Here is a 23,255-nt window from a genome sequence, read left to right as displayed (position 1 = left end):
AAGAAATAAACAGTTAGACATCACAGAAAAAAGAAACAACAACAATAAAACATAATCCTTCCCTCTCGGACCGCTTACTGAGTGCATGTGTTATATGGCTTATAAAATAGGAGTGCATAACCAATAAGAAGGTATACGTTCATCGCGGCGCCTGGTACTTTGCGCCTAGTACAATCCGCTTCGTGGCTACGATTTATAAGGCCCCGCCTACCTCTTGCGAAATCCTGCTGCCCTGGTACTTTAAATACAATCACTTTTAATTATTTATTAAAAATAAAGTTGGGGTGACACTTTGTCAGGGGCATATATAGAAAAATGCCAATTGAACACTCCCCTCCGAAAACACCTACTCCTATATTACAGCATTCTCAATCATCTCCGGATATAACCGGAGATTTCAATGTAAACATGAGGTCACAGAGACTAAAGCGTAAACAGGGAGATGACTTGGAATATTTTCTGAGCAAATTTGAAAATATGTTCACTACATGGACAGCCGCACAGGCCGCGAAGTATGAATCACTACTAAGTACCGTCAACACAATCAGAGATCAGAACTCACAAATTTCATCGTCAATTGAGTTCATGAGTAACAAATACGAAGAGCTGAAAATTAAATACGACACACTTATACAAGAGAATCTAGAAGACAAAGCACAAATTAGAAATTTGGAGGAAAAAATAGAAATACTAGAAAGAAGAAGTCGTGCTACTTGTATAGAAATTAGAAATATTCCGAGTGCGAAAACCGAAAAAACGCAGGTATTACAAGATATTGTTAAATCACTTGGTGATGTGCTCAAAGTCGAGATTGACCCTTATGAAATACGAAACATCCACAGGGGATTTTCAAAAAATGAGAAATCTAAACCATTAATTGTGGAATTTTCGTCGGTAATCATTAAGGGCAAAATATTGAGCTCGGCAAAACGTTTCACTAAGGACAATAATGGCGACAGACTGAACACCAAGCACCTGAGCCTCGATGGACCTCAAAAAACAGTTTATGTGTCGGACTTCCTTACACCAAGCATGAAAAGACTCTATTTCCTTGCAAGAGATTTTGCTGCGAAAAACAAGTACAAGTTCTGCTGGGCTACTCCAGGTAATATATTGTTACGTAAGAAAGAAAATGAGCCCTCAATTCGGTTAAAAAACGAACAAGACCTCAAGCGCTTGGAAACTAAATAAGCGACTCGGGCTTATTATTACTGTATTCTTTTCTCTTAGTTATTAATCTATTGTTTGTATACACATTGCACACTCACACATATACATCACAAACTCAGTACTCATTTTTCTTTTTTAACTTAATTATAAGAAGCACTCAATCAATTATATAAGTCAAATGTATAAGTCGGCGGATTGGGACGGTATGCGCGATTACTATGCGTCGGTCCCTTGGAAGGAACGTTGCTTCAGTGGGAATGACCCGACAACTAGTGCCGCTGCTGTTGCTGACGAGATCATGTTGGGAATGGAATACTACATTCCTAGCTCAGATCTCGTCAGTAGGAGTACGCGTAAACGTTGGTTCACTCGTGAATGTGCCGATGCTGTATCATCTAAGCAGGCGGCATATCGCAAGTGGATCAACGGCTGCATTAGCGGGGCATCTAACATTGACTCACTGAAAGCAAACTATAATAAAAATTCCAAGTCCTGTAGAAAGGCATACACGAGAGTGGATGCACAGCGCATTGTGCAGATTGGTCATGACCTTGTTTCGAATCCTAGGGGCTCCCGTAGCTTCTGGCGTCTGACCAAGTCTGTGCAAAACAATTTCTGCCAACCTTCGCTGCCACCGCTCAGAAATCCGGACGGATCGCTAGCTCACAGTCCGCAAGAGCAAGCTGATCTCCTGGCTAAACTCTTTGCCGACAATTCCGTCATCGATGATTGTAGTGCGCTGCCACCTACAATACCTTCATGTGGCCATACGATGCCGGACATTAAAATCAGGCAACGTGATGTGCGTGCGGAGCTGCAATCACTTGATGTACGGAAAGCTAGCGGTCCCGATGGAATACCAGCCATAGTGCTGAAGAAGTGCGCAGCGGAGCTGTCTCCTGTCGGCCAATAGCTATCACCTCAGTACTTTGTAAGGTGATGGAACGGATTTTAAACAACCAACTGATCCATTACCTAGAGGATCACTGTTTAATTGATGATCGTCAGTACGGGTTTCGATCAAAACGGTCCACAGGTGATCTTCTAGCGTACGTAACGCAGCTCTGGGGTGAAGCTATCGACAAGCATGGAGAATCGTTGGCTGTCAGCCTCGATATCTCCAAGGCTTTCGACAGGGTCTGGCACAGAAGTCTTCTCTCCAAGCTGCCGGCATATGGTCTGCCTGCTCAGCTATGCACCTGGATTGCCAGCTTCCTACACAAGCGTAGCCTTCGTGTTTTAGTTGATGGTTGCGCTTCACAATTCTATGTAGTGAATGCTGGGCTCCCCCCCCAGGGATCTGTGCTATCTCCCACACTCTTTCTTTTGCATATCAATGATATGCTCTCTCTTGGGAACATACATTGCTATGCAGACGATAGTACAGTGCATGGTGGATACCACGGACGCGCAGTGGCTGGGCGAGCGGAAATTGAGGAGAGGTGGAAGGATCTTGTCATTGAACTCGATAGGACGTTAGAGCTCATCGCCAAATGGGGCTCTGATAATCTTGTTGAGTTTAATGCCAAGAAAACACAGGTATGCGCTCTCACGGCGAAAAAGTCAACATTTTCCCCTCTTCCCTCCCTCTGTGGTACTCCGCTGGTGATGCAAAGCAAAATCGCCATGCTGGGGATTGACGTTCGCTGCGACCTTAGTCCAAGTTAGATTACATCGAGGCTGTTATAAAAACAGCTTCACGGAAACTCGGAGTTCTGAACAAGGTGCGGCGTTTTTTCACGCCACAACAACTGTGCCTGCTGTACAAAACACAGGTACGGTCTTGCGTGGAATATTGCTCGCACCTTTGGGATGGCTCCGCTAAGTACCTACTTGAGGCCTTGGACCAGTTGCAGCGACGTGCCGTACGCATTATTGGCGATGTAAAGGTCACAAACACCCTTGAACCTTTACAATTGCGTCGTGAGATAGCAGCACTGAGCGCTTTCTATCGACTGTATCACGGCGAGTGCTCTGAGGAATTATTCTCTCTAATTCCTGCTTCCCCCTTCCTTCTTAAGTCCACGCGAGCTGGTTCTCGATGTCACCGCCTAACTGTGACATCAATTCCATCGCGCACAAAGAAATTTGGCAACTCCTTTCTTTGTCGCACTAACTCAAGAGGGGGAGCCAGGAGACCCTTAGCACAGGGCAACCTAGTTTGGGGTCCTGTATCCCACATATAACTGTATTTATATATATTATAAAAAAAGAAAATGTAAACATTATTGTCTGTGGGAGAGAATAAAAAAATAAATTTATTTATTTATATTTAATTTATATTTATAAAAGACTACCTACTCCATTCCTCACCCTCTCCCTCTCGGACCGTTTGCTGAGTGCATGTGTTTGACGGCTTATATTATGTAGATAAATTTGTTCTTAAAATAGTTAAAATTTAAAACAATAAATCGTTGCCTAGTGGCTACATGTAAGACCCGAAGGACATGAGTTCAAATCACAGGTTGGGCCAATAAAAAGTTAATGAGTTTTTTGTCGAAAGTTCTGAGTAGCAGCCTGGAGTCTGGAAGTTGAAAGTATGTACGTTCCCGTGCCTCGGAAAGCACGTAAAGCCGTTGATCCTGCGTCTGAATTCTTTCCGATCGTGTCGGATTGCCGTCAAATCGGATTATGAGAGCTAGGGAATAAGGTGCACCTGTGTTTGTGCACATACTTGTACACAATATAATATGTCCTGCGGAGTTGGCTAATATCGTTAGATCTGTCTAGGGGACATTGTTATAAATATAGTTGGGTGACATTTTGCCAAGGCATATATGGGAAAATGCCAATTGAACACTCCCCCCAAAAAACACCAACTCCTATGTTACAGCATTCTCATTCATCCGGATATTACCAGAGATTCCAACGTAACAATAAGGTTACAGAGGTTAAAGCGTAAGCAGGGAGATGACTTGGAATATTTTCTGACTAAAGGCCAATTTCTGTATGGGCCTTTGCATAGGTATCGAATTTAATGCACACCAATGGGTTGTGGTGTTTTATATTCGTGAATATTGGTACATTAAATTGCAATAGATAAAAACCTCAAAGAACGTGGCTTTACAATTGATTAGACTTAGATTAGAATCGAATTTCAGGCAATAAGTGTATATATCTTACTATTAAAAAAACTTAAGATTATTTAAAACAGCGAACAGTTGTAATTATTACAGTTAAATTATGTGGTTTTTGGTATAGGAAAACACAAAATAAAAGTATAAATCATATTTCATTTATTAGAGAAAAATACAAGCATAGTCATTATATATTATTGTATATTATTCTGCAATTGTGATTGTGGCTTTCAAAAAACATTTAATAATTTAACAAAAGGTGTTACATTATGAATATGTTTTCTAAGAATTCTACTGGAACTTAAATACTGATGGTAGGGCTTTGTGCAAGCTCGTCTGGGTAGGTACCACCCACACATTAGATATTCTACCGCAAAACCCAATATGCCCAATATGCCCAATAACCCAGTATGCCAATTACAACTACGTAGAAGATAGATAGTATTTGGTGATTTTAATATCAATTTATTGGAAAAAGACAAACGAATAACCAAATATAAACAAATAATACAAGAATCGGGGCATAGGCTGCTGAACAAAATTAATGAATTACACTGCACAAGAGACTCAACTACAAAAAATCAATTATAGACCACGTAAGTACAAATTTAAGCACGAATAATTTCACTTTTGCTATTATTAACTCATCATTATCAGATCACAAAAACATATATGTTCAATTGAATAAATTCAAAGCTCCAAAAAGAATACGAACCACTTATGAAGCTATAGATTACACAAAGTTGTACAGTTCCCTAGAGTCCTCGCAATTGATTAACTCAATTGAGAACTATACAGAGCTTGAAAATATAATAAAACAATATGTTATGGACTGTAAAGAAAGAAAAACCAAAATTTTAAACCACATAAGAGATGATTGGATAAGCAAAGATATCGTCGATGGAATAAGTCAGAGGAACTTTTTATGGACGCAATATAAAAACAATCCCACAATGAGTATGTAAAAAATCAATTTTATTCAAAGAGAAATGAAATAGGTACGTTGATACAAAATACAAAAGATACATACTATTACAAACTATTTACAAACAACGCAAAGAATCCTAATAAAATTTGGACCTTAGTTAATAAATTATGTAGTAATAAAATAAGTCAAAGTTGTGCTCCCTCTAAAATAATAGTAGAATCAAAAATAATTTCTGATACAAACGATATTTGTAACGTATTTAACAAATATTTCGCAACAATAGGTTTCCTCTTAGCAAAAAGAATACCAACACGACACCACAGCATCCTACACACAATTAATACAATCAATGAACATGAACTTATAACATTCAAACCGTGTAGCTTTTGTGAGATTGAAAGACTGATAGGGGATCTTGATTCGAATGCAAGTAGTGGTATAGATAAGATTAGCACAAAAGTATTGAAATGTTTATGTAATTTAATATCAAAATGTCTGGCACGCTGTTTTAACAAGCTTATGTCCGAGGGACTATTCCCAGACTCATTAAAGGTCGCAAAAATAACACCTATACACAAATCTGATCATCACTTTTTAGATATCCACCTTTGACATCAACAACTAAACTTTACAAAGAAACAAATATTATGAACTTACGACAACTTTATGTATATAATTCTTGTATTCTCATTAGAAAAATTATTAATAAATCGATACATTCAGAATTGTCATTTATAAAACAAAGCAATAAACGTAGCACCCTTAGACCAAGCTTATTAGTACTCCCAAAAATTAGAACCAAATTTGCAAAAAAAAATATAACTTTCGATGGAGCACAACTATATAACAAATTACCATCTTATATAAAAAAATGTAAGCTCAGTTAACGGGTTCAAGTCTCAACTCTCAAAATATATTTTAGAGAATACCCACATTTGTACCGATTAAAATACACACATCTATTTTACTATATTACATTCCGTTAACTAAGTATCTATAAGGCGAATATATTTTTTGTCATCTTTACATTTATCATACTGTTCTCATGTAAGTGTATCTGTCTTTTTGAGAATAAATTCTTAAACCTCAAAACAGCAGTACTTAGTATTGTTTTGTTCCGGTTTGAAGGGTGAGTGAGCCAGTGTAATTACAGGCACAAGGGACATAACATCTTAATATTCTGGTTGGTGGCGCATTGGTGATGTAAGCGATGGTTAACATTTCTTACAATGCCAATGTCAATGCGTTGGTGACCACCTACCATCAAGTGGCCCATGTTCTCGCCCGCCTTCCTATTCTATAAAAAAAATGAAAAAAATAATAAGCGGACTGAAACTTTTTTTATAAATAGTTGATATAATAGGGAGTCGAAAAACAATGTCTATTGTTGACACATTTATTATTTAAAATGTAAAAGTCCACAGACAGGGACCACTTTATCTCAGGAGACCATCTGGTCATCTTGAATTTCTAACACAATAAAAAAAGATCGTGAGGAAACCTGCATGTGGCGGATAAAATCTGCCGCATCTACATGTGTGGTATAAAGCTTCCACATGGTCTTCTCAACAGTGTACTAAGCCCAGCAGTGGATCACTTATTTTTAAAGCAAGTGAAACTCGATATACATGACAGCCAGTGAAACTATTTTATGATACGTTTCACGTATAACTCATAGATAATAGTGCTAAAATTCGATCGTGAAATTTCAATTTCTTTGCACTGTTATGACCCCTATTACTGGGGTAAAAGCATAAAACGGCATTCCATACAATTCAGTACTTTTATTACAGTTAAAAATGCCAGCATAAAGTATATGTTCATTTAAAATTAATATTTATTCTTAGAATTTTGATCGCTGAGTCGATCGGTGCTCCTTACTACGATATTAGCCTGGTGGTAGGGCTTTGTGCAAGCTCCTCTGGGTAGGTTGCGGTAGAATATCTACCTTTTTTTCACAAAAAAGCAGTACTTGGTATTGTTGTGTTCTGGTTTAAAGGGTGAGTGAGCCATTGTAATTACAGGCACAAGAGACAAAACATCTTAGTTCCCAAGGTTGGTGGCGCATTGGCGATCTAAGCGATGGTTAACATTTCTTGCAATGTCTATGTCTATGGGCGTTGGTGACCACTTACCCATCAGGTGGCCAATTACCTAAACATGCTCGTCCACCTACCTAAACATAAAACAAAAGATTAGAGTTCTGAAATAATTAATTAAAGCTTCTTAATGATATTGTAATGCGTAATATAATAAATAATTGCTTGTTTAAAGCGTTGTTTCTTTAAAAGAGCAACTATTGACTATGTATAACAGAACCCAATGAAGTTCAAAATTATTTAAGCAAACGTCAAAATGTACATCGAAATGTTTTTTAAAAGCATCAATCAAAAAAATTCACTTTAAAATCCAATCATCGAGACCAGCTTTCAAGTCTAACAATACATGAAACTACATGGGCGTAACTTTTATTGCGAATTTCGAAACCAATCTACGTTTTTTTTTTCAAATGTCCCAAAACGCGTGCAGGCAGCAATTTTGCGTTCGCGTACATTTTTAAATTTAATATCTCTTTGTACCGCAGTCTCCGGCGAGCATTATATCTCGCGAAATTACAGAAACGTCGGGAATAAAAAATTCTGCTACTAGGCTTCCCTGCCGAAACATTTCTATTCTTTATTAATGACATTTTGTACTATAAAGATTTTTTTTCTACGTTTATGTGTAATAAAAATCGTCGTTGTGCTTATTACAATCTCCTCTTTTAAAGTTAGCTAGATTAATATCCTTATAAATTTTTATTTAATATTATGATATCACATCCATTTTATAACTACGACGACTAGGACAAGTTGAGATTTTCTTTTCGAATGGTAATTTTTCAATTATTTATATCAGAAACTTTATTATTATATCATTTCCTGTTTAATTAAAAATGTTCAATGAATTACGGTAGTAGAGTCGCAAATGGCTTTAGTACTAATAATCTTAAATCGAATGATAGAAAATTCGGTAAGAGTTTTGGTAACACAAGTCATTAAAATTACATATTTAGGTATAGGAGTTTGATGGAGTTAGAAACCGCTGACGAAACAATAATTTGAAAGAAGTAAAATAAACAATTCCAATGAAAATTAGAATTAAGATAATAGAAAAATCAATCTATTAGAATTGTTTAAAAAAAAGAACATGTTATTATCCAATTATTGTAAAATATCAGGTATAAGGTAAATAATAAATTTGGCCATTTTATCAAAACATTTTAACAGATTACGAATTTCAACTAAATTAAACCTGCCGAATATGCGAATACCGAACATTATTCGGTATCGAGCGATGTGTACCTATGTACGGCCATTCCAACTACATGACAAGTAAAAACTTTAACATTGGATTCACGTGATATCACAGTTAAATAATAATCTATAACTTTTGCTATGGCTTTTCGAAAAAAATGCATCTTGAGTTGTTATTAAAAATTTCGAAGTAAAATTAAAATGGAAAGAACAAGTTAAGTGGAATAGGGTTGTATTATATATAAAGACTAGCGCGTCACCCGGGGTTTCGCCCGCGTTATAATAAAAGCCAAATTAATTAATTAATAAATTATGTTATATTTTATAAAAAAGAGCCGAAAGCCGCGATAAAGTGTGAAAAAGTAACAAATATTATGAAAACACCCAAACTTTCGTATTTATAATATTAATGCGATTATTATTATTCTTGTAATTAAAGAAAAATAACAATTCTTATACCTCCTTGTGTAATATATTTAGTATAGTAATTCCATTTGCTAGTACAACAATATTTATGCAAGATTTTTTTTTCTTTTTTTAAATATATAAGCTAGCGTTTGACTGTTATCACACCTGATGGAAAGTGATGATACAGTCTAAGATGGCTACACCGGCATTAATTGCCATTAGATCAAACGAGAAGCCATCTAGGACAACTCGAAATGATCGTCCGATCAGGAAATCTGATATCCAGTTGCAAAGGCCAGGTAACCCGTAGCTAGGAAGCTTGCTCAGAAGGCCCTCATGCCAGACCAGGTCGAAAGCTTTAGACATGCTAAGTGAAACGGCTAACGCTTCACCGTACCTGTCCATAGTTTCGCCCCAGATGTGAGTAGCATAAACTAAAAGATCTCCTGTTGATCGATTCCGACGAAAGCCGTACTGCTGGTCTGATAGGAGATCGTTTTTTTCAAGGTACGTTAGGAGTTTGTTATTTAATACACGTTCCAAGCCTTTTGAAAGTATAGAGGTGATTGCTATGGGTCTGTATGGGGCTATTCTTTTAAGGTACAAGTTGTACGTTGGCAATCTTCCAAGCCTTAGGAACTTGAGCGGATTTAAGAGAGAGGCGGTACAAGCGTGTTAGAACAGGAGACAACTCAGGTGCACAACTTATCAAGACTATTGTTGGAATCCCGTCAGGGCCACTAGCCTTATTCACAATCAAGGTGCTGAGAATGTTTAAAACCTCCCTTCGGCAAATTCGTATCTCTGGCATGATTGTCGGAAAACAGAGCCGAAAATAAGTGAGCCTTTTCTGTTGCCGTGAAGGGATCCGTCGGGCCTCGGCAGCGTAGGCAGCGAGGGACGACAGAAGTTCGTCTCAACCGACTTGGACAGGGACCAAAACGCTTTACTTCAAGGGAATAGGAATTAAATTAGTCCTGAGGCATCTAGTTCGTTTGAAACGTTTGAATCGTTCTTGAGAACCTTTAAGGACTTGGTTCTCTTCTTACATGTAATTTCCGGAGCTTTGGTGGTGCGGGCTACTGCCCAAACAGCCGGACAAACAAAAAAAATGGTTGTTTTGGTAAGGCACAAATAGCTATATTAACTTAAAAAGAGGCAGTTATTTTGAAATCACAGACATACACTTCAATTTTATTTATTTGTATAGATATACCCATTAATCAAGTACTGTTTATAGTGCATAATATAACAGAGCTATTATCAAATCGCACGTATTATGTAAATCTAAGGTTTGTTTACCTTTACTCCTTCGATTGGAATAGACCATACACGTATGTACACGAGATGTATCCAATGAATAAATTAATGAAATTAATTGATTTGCTTAAAATCACTTTAGGAATAACTTACCGTGATGGTATTAGCGGCCTTATAAACAAGTCACTAGAGCAAAGAGACTGATCAACAAAATACAAAAAAGTGATAGGACACATGGAGATTATATATAACGGATTAAGATCTTCAACCGAGTTTTTAGGAACAGTTCAGCATGGCTGACCTCACCTACTATCCATAATAGAATATGAAAAACACAAGATATGTATAGCCTATTCCAGCCACAAGAGGAGTAAACCCAAATTAACAACTTTAACACCGATATCATTGGTTACCGATATCAATTGATGCGATATCATTGGTCGAGATCTTGAAGAATCTATGATATTCACTACGGATTCGCAAAAAAATGGCGATTTCAATGTCCGCGAATTTGTAATCGGAACTTCGAAAGTTAAATTAATGTGGTTATAACTAGTTAAGTGGAATAGTGTTGTATTATAAATAAAAGTAAATCAATCAAGAACTGTTTATAGTGCGTAATACAACAGAACAATCAAAAAATCGCATGCAATTTGTAAATCTACGGTTTTTTTACCTTAATTCCTATTGCGATTGGAATAGGGTATAGATATCAAAAATTAATTCACTAAACAATCATCAAACACTTGCCTTAATCTTAATACAGAATTATAATTGTAATTACTCAGTAAATAATCCAGCCCTTGTCTTGATGATGGCTGCCCATAAGAAATCTCCGAATTACCATCCACCACTTTAGCAAAGGGCGATGGTTGGCGCTCGGCGACGGCTAAGTCCTTAAGATGGCTGTCACTCAGTAAATACACTCACTTTTAAATGATGAAATTAAAGTTAGCAATTTTACCCCAACACAATTTTAGTTCATTATCTTATAAAACAAGTTAAAGAATTTTATTTAAGTACCGCTTAGAAATTAAGAACGTAAAGCTAATAATAAAAATGCAAACAAAGTTTACCGGTTGAGAGTAAAAAATGGAACTTATTTATTTTGATGTCGTAGAAATTCCTAAAAAGTTGTTTAAAAGTATCACCAATGAATCCATCTGTAAGCTATGTAATTTTTAGAAAAGTATATTGTCCATAAATATAGTTTTGATTTGACTATTTTATTAAAATGTAAGAAAATCAACAAGACGGGTAGTCAAATAAATTATAATTTTAAGTAGCGTTAAGGACAAAAATGAATGAATGGCGATAGTAATGAAAAGTAAGTATATTTGACATAATATTATTGTTTGTACTCTGAATAATGAAAAGTTAAGGACAAAAAAGGGCCGTGTGAATTGATTTGTCTCTCAGTTCGTCTGGTGCATCGGTAGCAAAATCAAAGGTACGATTTTTGTGTTACTATAATATTTACTGTGTTTATGTATAATGTTATAATGATTATATCTATTTATATGAAATAAATATACACAGTGATGTGTATGTTTTGTTTTATTTAAAAAAAGAATAGTGAATGCTAACCAATTCTGATGGTAGGGCTTTGTACAAGCTCGTCTGGGTAGGTACCACCCACTCATCAGATATTCTACCGCAAAACAGCAATACTTGTCGTGTTCCGGTTTGAAGGGTGAGTGAGCCAGTATAATTACAGGCACAAGGGACATAAAATCTTAGCTCCCAAGGTTGGTGGCGCATTAGCTATAAGCGAAGGTTGACATTTCTTACAATGCCAATGTCTAAGGGCGTTTGGTGACCACTTACCATCAGGTGGCCCATATGCTCGTTTACCTTCCTATTCTATAAAAAAAAAAAAATTCGTCGAATTCGTCGTGTTGTTGTGTAACAAATTATGTCCGAATATTTTTAAATATTTCAGCAAGAATAATGAACGATTCAAAGAAACAAAATCGTCAGTCAGAATCTCCAGTGTTAAGCATTGCTAAACTACATCGAAGCAGGGTGGCCTGTATCAGAACTAAACAGTAACAGCACGTCACCGCGCCGTAATCGACAAATAATGATTATATCTATTTATATGAAATAAATATACACAGTGATGTGTATGTTTTGTTTTATTTAAAAAAAGAATAGTGAATGCTAACCAATTCTGATGGTAGGGCTTTGTACAAGCTCGTCTGGGTAGGTACCACCCACTCATCAGATATTCTACCGCAAAACAGCAATACTTGTCGTGTTCCGGTTTGAAGGGTGAGTGAGCCAGTATAATTACAGGCACAAGGGTCATAAAATCTTAGCTCCCAAGGTTGGTGGCGCATTAGCTATAAGCGAAGGTAAGATAAGCGGGAGAAATCGAACCTCGAAATCGAAGTTGAATTCACAGCCGGAGACGGGACCGAGACCGTTGTAGTGGTCACAGAACGTGTAATGTCAGCAGGGAGTGACATCATTCACCGAGACCAGTAACATGAAATCGATCTCGCACTCGTGGAAGGTAGATGGATACAGCGAGTGAGTTAATTTCAAAAATTTACCGATATTATTCAGAGTATAAATGGTAGTCAGAGTAAGGAATACTTTTCAAGTTCTAATGTTGTCCCCGAGTTTGACCCATCTAACATAAATTGGACAATAAGGAATAGGTTAACTAAGGTTAATGAATGTTCCCCGTGGAGTGCCGGGTTTAGAATAACACTGCCCCATCTCTTCTCGTGGGTGTTATAAGAGGCGACTAAGGGATTGCATGCCACACGGACCGCTCCTGGTACCTCTCTGATCAACAGAGTAGACTATGTGAGTGGTCCAGGCAACCAGGAGGGTGTCTTAAGACACGATTATGGAGTTTCGTTTTATAAAACGAATATTTGTAGCAATACAACTTTAATTAAGTATTATAATCGTAAAGATGAGGTTCATTCAGCTTTTAAAAGTCAAAAACCTTTAAAAATGCATAAAATGTTTAATGTTAGGATACTTGGATAATGCATTTCCTAGGAAAAAAAAACCTGAAAAAAAAAATTATACTTTCTTTTAATAAACCAAAATTTTCGAAGTAATGTAGATAAATATGTACAAGATATAAAAATACTATCATTAGAAAAATCGGATTTATTGACTTGGGGAGTAATTTAACATCGATACGTAAATCAGGCGAAAAGTAATTTTAAAACGGTGACGGTGATAATAAGCCTATGGTAGGATTCGGTGGCACGGTTATTCATTCGCTGGGATCGGGTATAACTAATATAAGTTTTCAGGGCGATAACGCTGATGTACGTTGTTATAGTATATTGTAGTATCGGATTCGTTATTGACGTATTCTTTACTTATAGGTCAAACTTATACCCCATGTTAATATTTAAAAAAACAAAGGATAACTAATTATTGAGAACCTATGATGTAGTCAGCAAAAAAAAAAAGAATTAAAAGTTGCTTCTAACATTACAATTAAACAAACAAGGGGCCAATTTCTACTAATTTATAACGATTACGATAAGTTCCCTATTCAATTCCGATCAAACTATGACTAATCTATATTTATTCGGATCGGAACCGAATCGATATGATGTTAACATATACCATTGTGTCAAAACCAAACTTAATTCCCCTTATAGCAATAGTCGATAATTAAATTAAACAATAGGAAAACGGAAAAACGGCAACGATCAGGCTTCGATTGACAATTTGTTAGTAAAATTGGACCCCCAGAAATGATCAAAGTCATAAGTGACCCAAATGTACACGGATCAATTTATATAAAAAGTAGTTGCCGGGTACGATCAAATGAGTATATAACAGAAGGATGTTTATTTTTAAATTGAAAATGGTCATTGTCATCAATAGTCAATGGTTTTGTTTTAGTTATATCCACGCCTATCCAATTTATAGATAGATAACTTAAAGCCAGAGTTGAAATAGTGTATCTTTTGGGTTAATTGAAGTAAATAGAATTGAATCGAAATTTTCAACATTTTATTTTATTTATCTCAAATAAATGTTGGAGAAATCCCTCATAATTTTAAATTGAAATTTTGAAATAATAAATTCTTAATACTTAAGGCGAATGAGGCTGTAATTAGATTGAAAAAAAATGTCTATTTATTTGAAAAATTACCAGTTATTTATAGTCCTATAGATTGGCCACAGTGAAGATTACGAATGATAGATGACTAAGTAATAATGGCATAATTCGCGAATCAAATTCTCTTGCATGTTTACTTAAAAATAATTCTAAGTGGATTTCGGACAAACAACAAGCATTTGACGATTTAAGAAAACATATTAGTAACTCGACAACAAACCAATACTTGCTTTGTATGACCCATATCTCGATACAGAGTTGCACACCGATGCTAACAAGCGGGAAATAGGCGCGATACTACTTCTAATGCAAAAGACCAATGATCTTAAGCATGTAGCATGTTTTATTCTTAAAACTTCTCCAGAGGAACAACATTTCTCGTTCTACGAATTAAAGACGTTAACAGTGGTAGACACCACTGTTAACGTCTTCTAGCTTTAGTTAGATTTCGCCCATATCTCTTGAGAATCAATTTTACTATCGTTACGGACTGTAAAATTTTGCGTGCTACTTTTCTAAAAAGTTTGCCCGTTAGTGGTTTTTTATTAAAGAATTTAATATCATTTATAAATCTGGCTTAAAACCGTGTCACGTCGATGCACTAAGCAGAGAAACTATACCAAACTAGATAAATAAATAAATATAAACTTTCCTTTTTATTAATAAAATTATCATCAATTTTGTATTGTCTGGGTAATAAGCTGTTAAATTATGTAATAGCAAAAATAATACTACTTGACTTAAAAAAGTAATGATATAATAAATATTAAAAATAATCTGTCTTATAAATAATGTTGTATTCAAAATTACTGACGATGGTCTTAAATGGTTAGTTCCAAATTAGTGTTCGGGGACAAGTTTTAAAATCAAATCATGTCGATATTGGAGATTTTTCGTAGTAGCAAACTTTTTCAAAAATAAAATATAATTAGTGGTTTCCCAAAATGATAAAATTTTCCAAAAGAATAAATAGTTTTATGTTTGAAATGCGCACATAGTAAACTACCGTCAGGAAAAAAATCCGGATTTTTTCATCAAATACCAAAAGTGTCCAAGACATTTCACTCAGTTCATGCTGACCATTCAGACCCTTTTAATATTAGTAAGAATAAAAATAAACATATTTTATTCCTTGTTGACGCGTATATATGTAACAAATTTATATCTTTAAAACCTGTTAAAAAAACACAATATAAATAGTTCTTTGGAACGTTTAATGTTTCTCAAAGATTGATATTCAAGTTTTGTGGGAAAAAAAAGTAAATAATATTTTTTTTGTCAGAATTGGCATTCAACATATTAGGAATGCAGTCGTGCAAACGAGCAAGTGGAAACATTCGCTCTGTATTTACTTGACGTTTTAACTGCTATTAATCATGGACACTTAGAAATATTATAGGATAATGATATTTTAAATGTGCAATAGGGTCTTAATTACACGATTAATAAAAGTATTAGTTATTTCCCAGCAGAAGTAGTGCTTGGCGTAAAATTAACAGGAATATCAGATAGTAAATTAACGTCGGTTTTGGATAATGATAGGAATAGATGATATAAATTTGTTAAAAAAATAGCTTGGATGTAGATAAACGAATATTTTATTTTAAACAATAATTTTATAAATCAAGATGAAAGCCACGACGATTTTGTGTGGATAAGCTAGTAAGAATTAAAAAAAAAAACTGTTTCTTGCCAAGGAAAAAGTAAAAAAATAATAATATCAAAGTGCTCTGGTCCTTACAGAATATTGAAAGTTTTTCCAAATGATATCCATGGCTAAGTTTTTAGTGTTAACGATAATAATAGGCATAGTAGTGGTGATAGTAATGAAAAGTAAGTATATTTGACATAATATTATTGTTTGTACTCTGAATAATGAAAAGTTAAGGACAAAAAAGGGCCGTGTGAATTGATTTGTCTCTCAGTTCGTCTTGTGCATCGGTAGCAAAATCAAAGGTACGATGTTTGTGTTACTATAATATTTACTGTGTTAATGTATAATGTTATAATGTGATTTATATGAAATAAATATACTCGGTGATGTGTATGTTTTGTTTTATTTAAAAAGGAATAGTGAATGCTGACACATCATATTATTGTGAGTTGACGGGTGACTTCAATTTTCTTTCGTAATATGGTGTCATGGTGTATTTGCTCACTGGTGATTCAATAAGAGCAAGAATAAGTTTAAAGATAAATAAAACTTAAGATTTCGTTTAGACTAGAAAAACCCACAATTTAATCATAATCGTATATGTTAATTTGATTCTAACTTGTTCAAATAGTTTTTTATCAATATATCAACAAAAACACACAACGTATTTTAAAATAAATTATATGTTCAAAAACCTAAATATTTTCAGTTTAATTAAATCATACAGCGGCAGTTTAAACTTTTCCGTCGCTTAGCATTTTTGGAGATTGAAAAAAAAGTGTCGCGCTATCAAATTTTCAGTAACTCCCCGAACTGTCGCTCATAACGTATTCCGCACTTCAATATTTTATATATCACCCTTGACCGTACCTGGAGCATTAATTAAACGTAGGGTCAGTAGCATCCAACCCTAAAATGGAGTTCTCTTAAAAGCTCTTTAAGGTTGAGACATATCTACTCATGGTACGCTAAGAGAAAAAGGCCGCTACCCACATCAATAAATAATGCCGTCCTCACTTACAACGAAATAGCGTGAAATAACACTCTGTCTCTAAGTTCTGAATAACGGCATTTTATGTTTTGTATAATATACATTCCCCATTTGACACTAGATGAGTCAAGCGTTTCATTTTAATTTAAAAGGATGTTTCAATAAGTAGGGTTAGTGCTAGGCATTAAATATTATACATATAGTTCGTATAACTTTATGAGCTACCTAACAAGATATCTCGTGCTTGACGGTGAAGGAAAACATCGTGAGGAAACCTGCATGTGTCTAATTTCATTGAAATTATGCCACATGTGTATTCTACCAACCCGCATTGGAGCAGCGTGGTGGAATAAGCTCCAAAACCTTCTCCTCAAAAGGGAGAGGAGGCCTTAGCCCAGCAGTGGGACATTAACAGGCTGTTACTGTGTTAACAAGATATTGACTGCCTCGTTGGTCTAGTGGCTTGATGTAAAACTGCAGACCCGGAGGTACTGGGTTCAATTCCCAGGTCGGGCCAATAAAAAGTTATTGGGTTTTTCTGTCAGAAAATTCTCAGTAGCAGCCCGGAGCCTGGAAGTTGGAAGTGTGTACACTCCCGTGCCTCGGAAAGGACGTAAAGACGTTTGTCCTGTGTCTGAACACTTTCCGGTCGTGTCGGATTGCCGTCCTATCGCATTATGAGAGTAGGGAATAGAGAGTGCAACTTTGTTTGCACCCACACTTGTGCACTGTAATATCTCCTGCGTAGTTGGCTTATTCTCTTGAGATTGGCCGCCGTGGCTGAAATTTATTTAGAGGACATTAACAAGATTATCAATTATAGAAGGTGGATTACCAGGGTGGCGGCGAAAATGACGATACGTTATATAAGAAAACACTTGTAATGCTCGTTACAACGGTTACAATACCAATGCCCGATATATTTACCGTAACAGCCTGTGAATGTCCCACTGCTGGGCTAAAGGCCTCCTCTCCTCTTTTTGAGGAGAAGGTTTGGAGCTTATTCCACCACGCTGCTCCAATGCGGGTTGGTGGATATATTTAAACTGGCGGTATTTATACAAAAACATCTTGACCTAATTTAATACTAAATTTACAAACTTAAAAGATAATATTAAACATTGTTTATCTTAATTATTCTAATGATTATTTACGGACAAATATTATTTAATAATACAGGATTATGTAACATTAAATATTAAAGATTAATATATTACACCGGAAGTTGAGCAGCAGATAACCTAGCCAGATCAGTAAAATAAGATTCCGTAATCCGTAACAGCCTGTGAATGTCCCACTGCTGGGCTAAAGGCCTCCTCTCCTCTTTTTGAGGAGAAGGTTTGGAGCTTATTCCACCACGCTGCTCCAATGCGGGTTGGTGGAATACACATGTGGCAGAATTTCAGTGAAATTAGACACATGCAGGTTTCCTCACGATGTTTTCCTTCACCGTAAAGCACGAGATGAATTATAATCGCAAATTAAGCACATGAAAATTCAGTGGTGCTTGCCCGGGTTTGAACCCACGATCATCGGTTAGGATTCCCGCGTTCTTACCACTGGGCCATCTCGGCTATTAAAATAAGATTCTAGTAGCTTAATCCTTACATTATACATAATAAGACAAAATTATTATAGCATTGATTAATCGACATAATTTGAGAAAATATAAATAAACAATAAGCACTATTTATTAATTGCGCCGGAAGCTGACAAGCAGAAGGCGCCATTAATAAATAGAATAATATATAATAAAATGTTCCAAGTATAAACAAATATGAATCAACTATTTATTTGATTATGAAATTACTAATTAAATTGTTAAACAGAAGTTCTATACTTATAAATAATCATCAAGATGTACCCGAACTAGCCGTATATGTAGGACCGGAAGTATTAATTGATAGCATTCGGCTATCCTGTGTATGCCGTGTCACACGGCGATCAGCGCTGCTATTGGCGCCTGGTTTGTCGCTGCTGTACGACACCTGAAGTTGACATGTCTAAGCCGTAATTAAATCTTGTATTATCTAATTTAAGTATACAACTTTTATTTATCCTAGATAACAACTTTTATTGGTCCTCCTTCACGCAGTTTTTATTTATCCTATATCACACAGCTTTTATTTGATCTACATCACACAGCTTCAATTTATCCTACATCACACAGCTTTTATTTGTCCTACATCACACAGCTTTTATTTGTCCTACATCACACAGCTTTTATTTGTCCTACATCACACAGCTTTTATTTGTCCTACATCACACAGCTTTTATTTGTTCTACATCACACAGCTTCAATTTATCCTATATCTCTTTTTTTTTTTATTACACAGCACCCGGCTTTTATTTAATGTAATTTATACAACCTCTATCCTAAAGTAGTTCGATTTTTTTTTTATCGGATAATTGATAGAAAGAATGGATAAATATTTTGTATAACAGTTTATTTTTCTCAATACAATATTTGTTCTGCACAAGTTTTGTTCTATAAATCTCATAACTTTGTAAACTGTCATGTTTATCAGTAACAATTTCCGCGCGTGCTATTAGTCTAATCGGTTCCCATTCAATAACTTCGTTTCCGATATTAATTATTTTTAAAAAGCAATCTTTCGACCTTACAAGTCCCCCTAAAATTACATAGGACATACAGCCTAACTCAACATATACAGAACTCACAAGATATGTTTCATTACTATTAGTATCGAGATAAACTTGCACCAAAGCAGCACTTTGTTGTGGTATTATACAACTGTGTCTCAAATACACTGGAAATTTTGTTATAAAGTCTGTATCACATAGTTTTATATCACTAAGAGTACTAGTATATAAATATAAATATAATATATATATATAAGTATCACTACTACCAATAAATTTAACAGAATTTTGTGATATAATTAAACTGATATTAGGTTGATTTATCATTGATTGTCCGATTATTAAATCTATATCAGCTATATCGTAATTGGTTAATTCTACGAATCCACTTAGAACAACATTGTCTATGTGAATATCCACGTGGGATGTTCCCAAAGAGGTCGAATGTGCACCTCCAAAACCTCTCATTGTAACAACGGACGGCTGAATTTTTAATTTTAGCTTATCAGCATATGCCATAGTGAGAATATTTAATTTGCTGCCCGTATCTATGTATGCGATGAGACCAACCATTAATTGCTACTACCTTTTTATACAAATCTATGTATATGTTGTATGTTGTAAATAAAACATCACTTACTTTTTGGTGTGAAGAGCTGGCCGCATGCCAGCAGCTGGCAGACGTGTGACCCGGGCGATGGCACACCTCGCAGCGTGGCACCTTGCAGTCCTTTGCTTCATGACCTTCTCTTCGACAGGCGTAACATTTCTTCGGTTGAAAGTCACTCCCTCTTGCAATTGTAGCAATGGCGTCCGCTCTTCGCCACGTGGTAGTCGGTCGCGGATGGCTGGCTTCAATTTGTCTGTAGTTTTCCAATGACGACAAATACCCGTAGTATAGTTGCTGTGGTGTACTGCATTGGAAAGCTTTCGCGTTGGCTCTTATTTCCATGGGTAGACCGCGAATTATGCACGAAATTGCAGACTCGCCAATGATATTGCATTTTTTTTAATAAGGAAACCTTCTCGTGGAAATATTTTGTCATAGTTTCCGTATTCGTTTTCTTTCTAGCAAGCATAGATTCAAGTAGATCCACAAAGTCAGTAGAACGTGGGAACGCGGTCCCTAAAGCGTCCTTCCACTCCATCCATGTGAGGTCATAGTCATCCAGATCGTCATACCAGTCTCTAGCCGACCCTCGAAGACGTACCTGCATGATGAAATGTCGATCTTTGTTGTCCCATCCGTACACGTCGCCCAATTGGTCGATCTTATGCAACCATCCCTTGACGTTGCTAGATTTTTCATCCGGTCGGAACGTTGGAAAAACCTCCGCATCGGTTTGGGTGACACGCCGCTTCTTATATCGCCTGTGTTTCTCCAAGATCTCTTCGTCATCGGATGAAGAAAAAAAAACTTGATGATTCGTCGCTGTCGAGTACAGCGTTCTCGCAGCGTCTCCTTATCTTCGTACCAAGTCCGTCGATATATGGGCCAGACATTATCCCACTTCTGAAGTATAGAAGGTGGATTACCAGGGTGGCGGCGAAAATGACGATACGTTATATAAGAAAACACTTGTAATGCTCGTTACAACGGTTACAATACCAATGCCCGATATATTTAAACTGGCGGTATTTATACAAAAACATCTTGACCTAATTTAATACTAAATTTACAAACTTAAAAGATAATATTAAACATTGTTTATCTTAATTATTCTAATGATTATTTACGGACAAATATTATTTAATAATACAGGATTATGTAACATTAAATATTAGAGATTAATATATTACACCGGAAGTTGAGCAGCAGATAACCTAGCCAGATCAGTAAAATAAGATTCTAGTAGCTTAATCCTTACATTATACATAATAAGACAAAATTATTATAGCATTGATTAATCGACATAATTTGAGAAAATATAAATAAACAATAAGCACTATTTATTAATTGCGCCGGAAGCTGACAAGCAGAAGGCGCCATTAATAAATAATATATAATAAAATGTTCCAAGTATAAACAAATATGAATCAACTATTTATTTGATTATGAAATTACTAATTAAATTGTTAAACAGAAGTTCTATACTTATAAATAATCATCAAGATGTACCCGAACTAGCCGTATATGTAGGACCGGAAGTATTAATTGATAACACAATATAAAACGAAAGGTTAAAATGTTCATATGTCCACCTATGTGCCTAGTCGAGTTCTTTTTACTTATTCGATAAAATCAACGTTAACTGCGATTTGTGTAGAATGAAAAAAGCGCCATCTAGTGACAATAATCCGAATTCCATTAAAACGCAGCTAATATCAACGCTATCGAACACTACTATACAAGCCGCTGAACTTTTGTCAGTCGTGATATTGCTCTGATATCACTAACACCATTGCATAAAATCTTATCCCTGACCATGATTGCAAAACCTTTAGTTTATCTTATATTTAAATAATATATATAATGTGTCTAGAAATAATTAATATTGGATTAGCGTTGGTTGTTTGTGATGTGGTAAAAATTTATTAGTAAATTTTATTTTGTTGGCATATAAAAGATATTATGAAAGAAAAATATACTACCGTTATGGTTAATAACAAAATATAAATGAAATGCTTCATACAAATGTATATTACATTAATTCAAAGTAAGATTGGACTATGCCGTCGCGAAAGACCTCGTAACGATCTCGTTTACATGAACATCAAAAATTACGTTTCACCAGGTTCACATTTATAAGTTCATTTTATATTATATATAATTAGGATATTTTAAATAAAAATAATATCATATATATTTATTAAATAAAGTAGTTTTTATGGTTTGTATTTTAAGTGTTCGCTTTAATAAGAACTTTAATAAAATTAAAAAAAAAAAAACATTTTCAAAACAATAGCAATGAATGTGAGTTTTGCTTTATATAAATATATAATTACACAACCCCTATAAGACTTACTCCTATAAAAAAATTGTTGTGATTTATTTTACGTTACGTTTAACTGGGAACTTCAAACAATGGGTATCAAAACTGATGACTTAATTTTGATAAAAAAATTTAAAGTCGATTTTATACATATTCTTTCGTTTATTTTCGTAAGGCAGATAACAAATCTTATCACCTGATTATAATGTGTCAACCATCTTTCATAGAATGATACTGTATGAAGTATAGGTAGAGTATAGGTAGGCGGACGAGCGTATGGGCCACCTGGTAAGAGATCACCAATGCCCATAGACATATATAGACATTGGCATTGTTAGAAATGTCAACCATCGCCTACATCGCCAATGCGCCACCAACCTTGGGAACTAAGACGTTATGTCCCTTGTGCCTGTAATTACACTGGCTCACTCGCCCTTCAAACCGGAACACAACAATACCAAGTACTGCTGTTTTGCGGTAGAATATCTGATGAGTGGATGGTACCTACCCAGACGAGCTTGCACAAAGCTCTACCACCAGTATGTACGTACTAATATGTATCGTATGTAGTACTAATACGTTACGTTGGTACTCTTGGTTACTCTTGGTTACTATTGGTTACTATTGGTTACTTTACTGGTGTAAAGACTACTTACCCTTTAATTGTGTCTCCTTTGATTCGAATATAAGCTTGTATAAGAAATATATTGTATACTAATTTCAGACACTAAATAATTTTTAAAAAGTTTATATAAGATATTTATTGCAGTTCGAAAAGCTAAACGTTAAGCTAAACGTTAACTTACATACAATTTCTTTACATGCTAGT

At 35.4% G+C, this 23,255-nt stretch overlaps 2 protein-coding genes across 2 annotated transcripts; one reads left to right on the top strand and one right to left on the bottom strand.

Annotated features, from left to right (window-relative positions):
• The first annotated feature begins 315 nt into the window (after nucleotides 1-315).
• On the top strand, nucleotides 316-1,191 carry LOC126772946 (uncharacterized). The gene has a single exon (XM_050493555.1). It carries the CDS (start codon nucleotides 316-318, stop codon nucleotides 1,189-1,191), a length of 876 nt encoding a protein of 291 aa, XP_050349512.1.
• A 17,631-nt stretch (nucleotides 1,192-18,822) lies between these two features.
• On the bottom strand, nucleotides 18,823-20,835 carry LOC126772876 (uncharacterized). Its single transcript, XM_050493483.1, has 4 exons — nucleotides 20,676-20,835; nucleotides 20,384-20,412; nucleotides 20,134-20,345; nucleotides 18,823-18,877 (listed from the first exon to the last, which is right to left on the bottom strand). The coding sequence occupies exons 1-4, from the start codon at nucleotides 20,830-20,832 to the stop codon at nucleotides 18,823-18,825; spliced, it is 453 nt and encodes a 150-aa protein (XP_050349440.1). The 5' UTR covers nucleotides 20,833-20,835.
• Between the last annotated feature and the right edge of the window lie 2,420 nt (nucleotides 20,836-23,255).

Source organism: Nymphalis io, chromosome 13 (assembly GCF_905147045.1).
Source record: "Nymphalis io chromosome 13, ilAglIoxx1.1, whole genome shotgun sequence".
NCBI classification, from domain to species: Eukaryota; Metazoa; Arthropoda; class Insecta; order Lepidoptera; family Nymphalidae; genus Nymphalis; species Nymphalis io.
The sequence above is the reverse complement of the archived record's forward strand: the minus strand, read 5'-3'. Positions and strand labels throughout refer to the sequence as shown.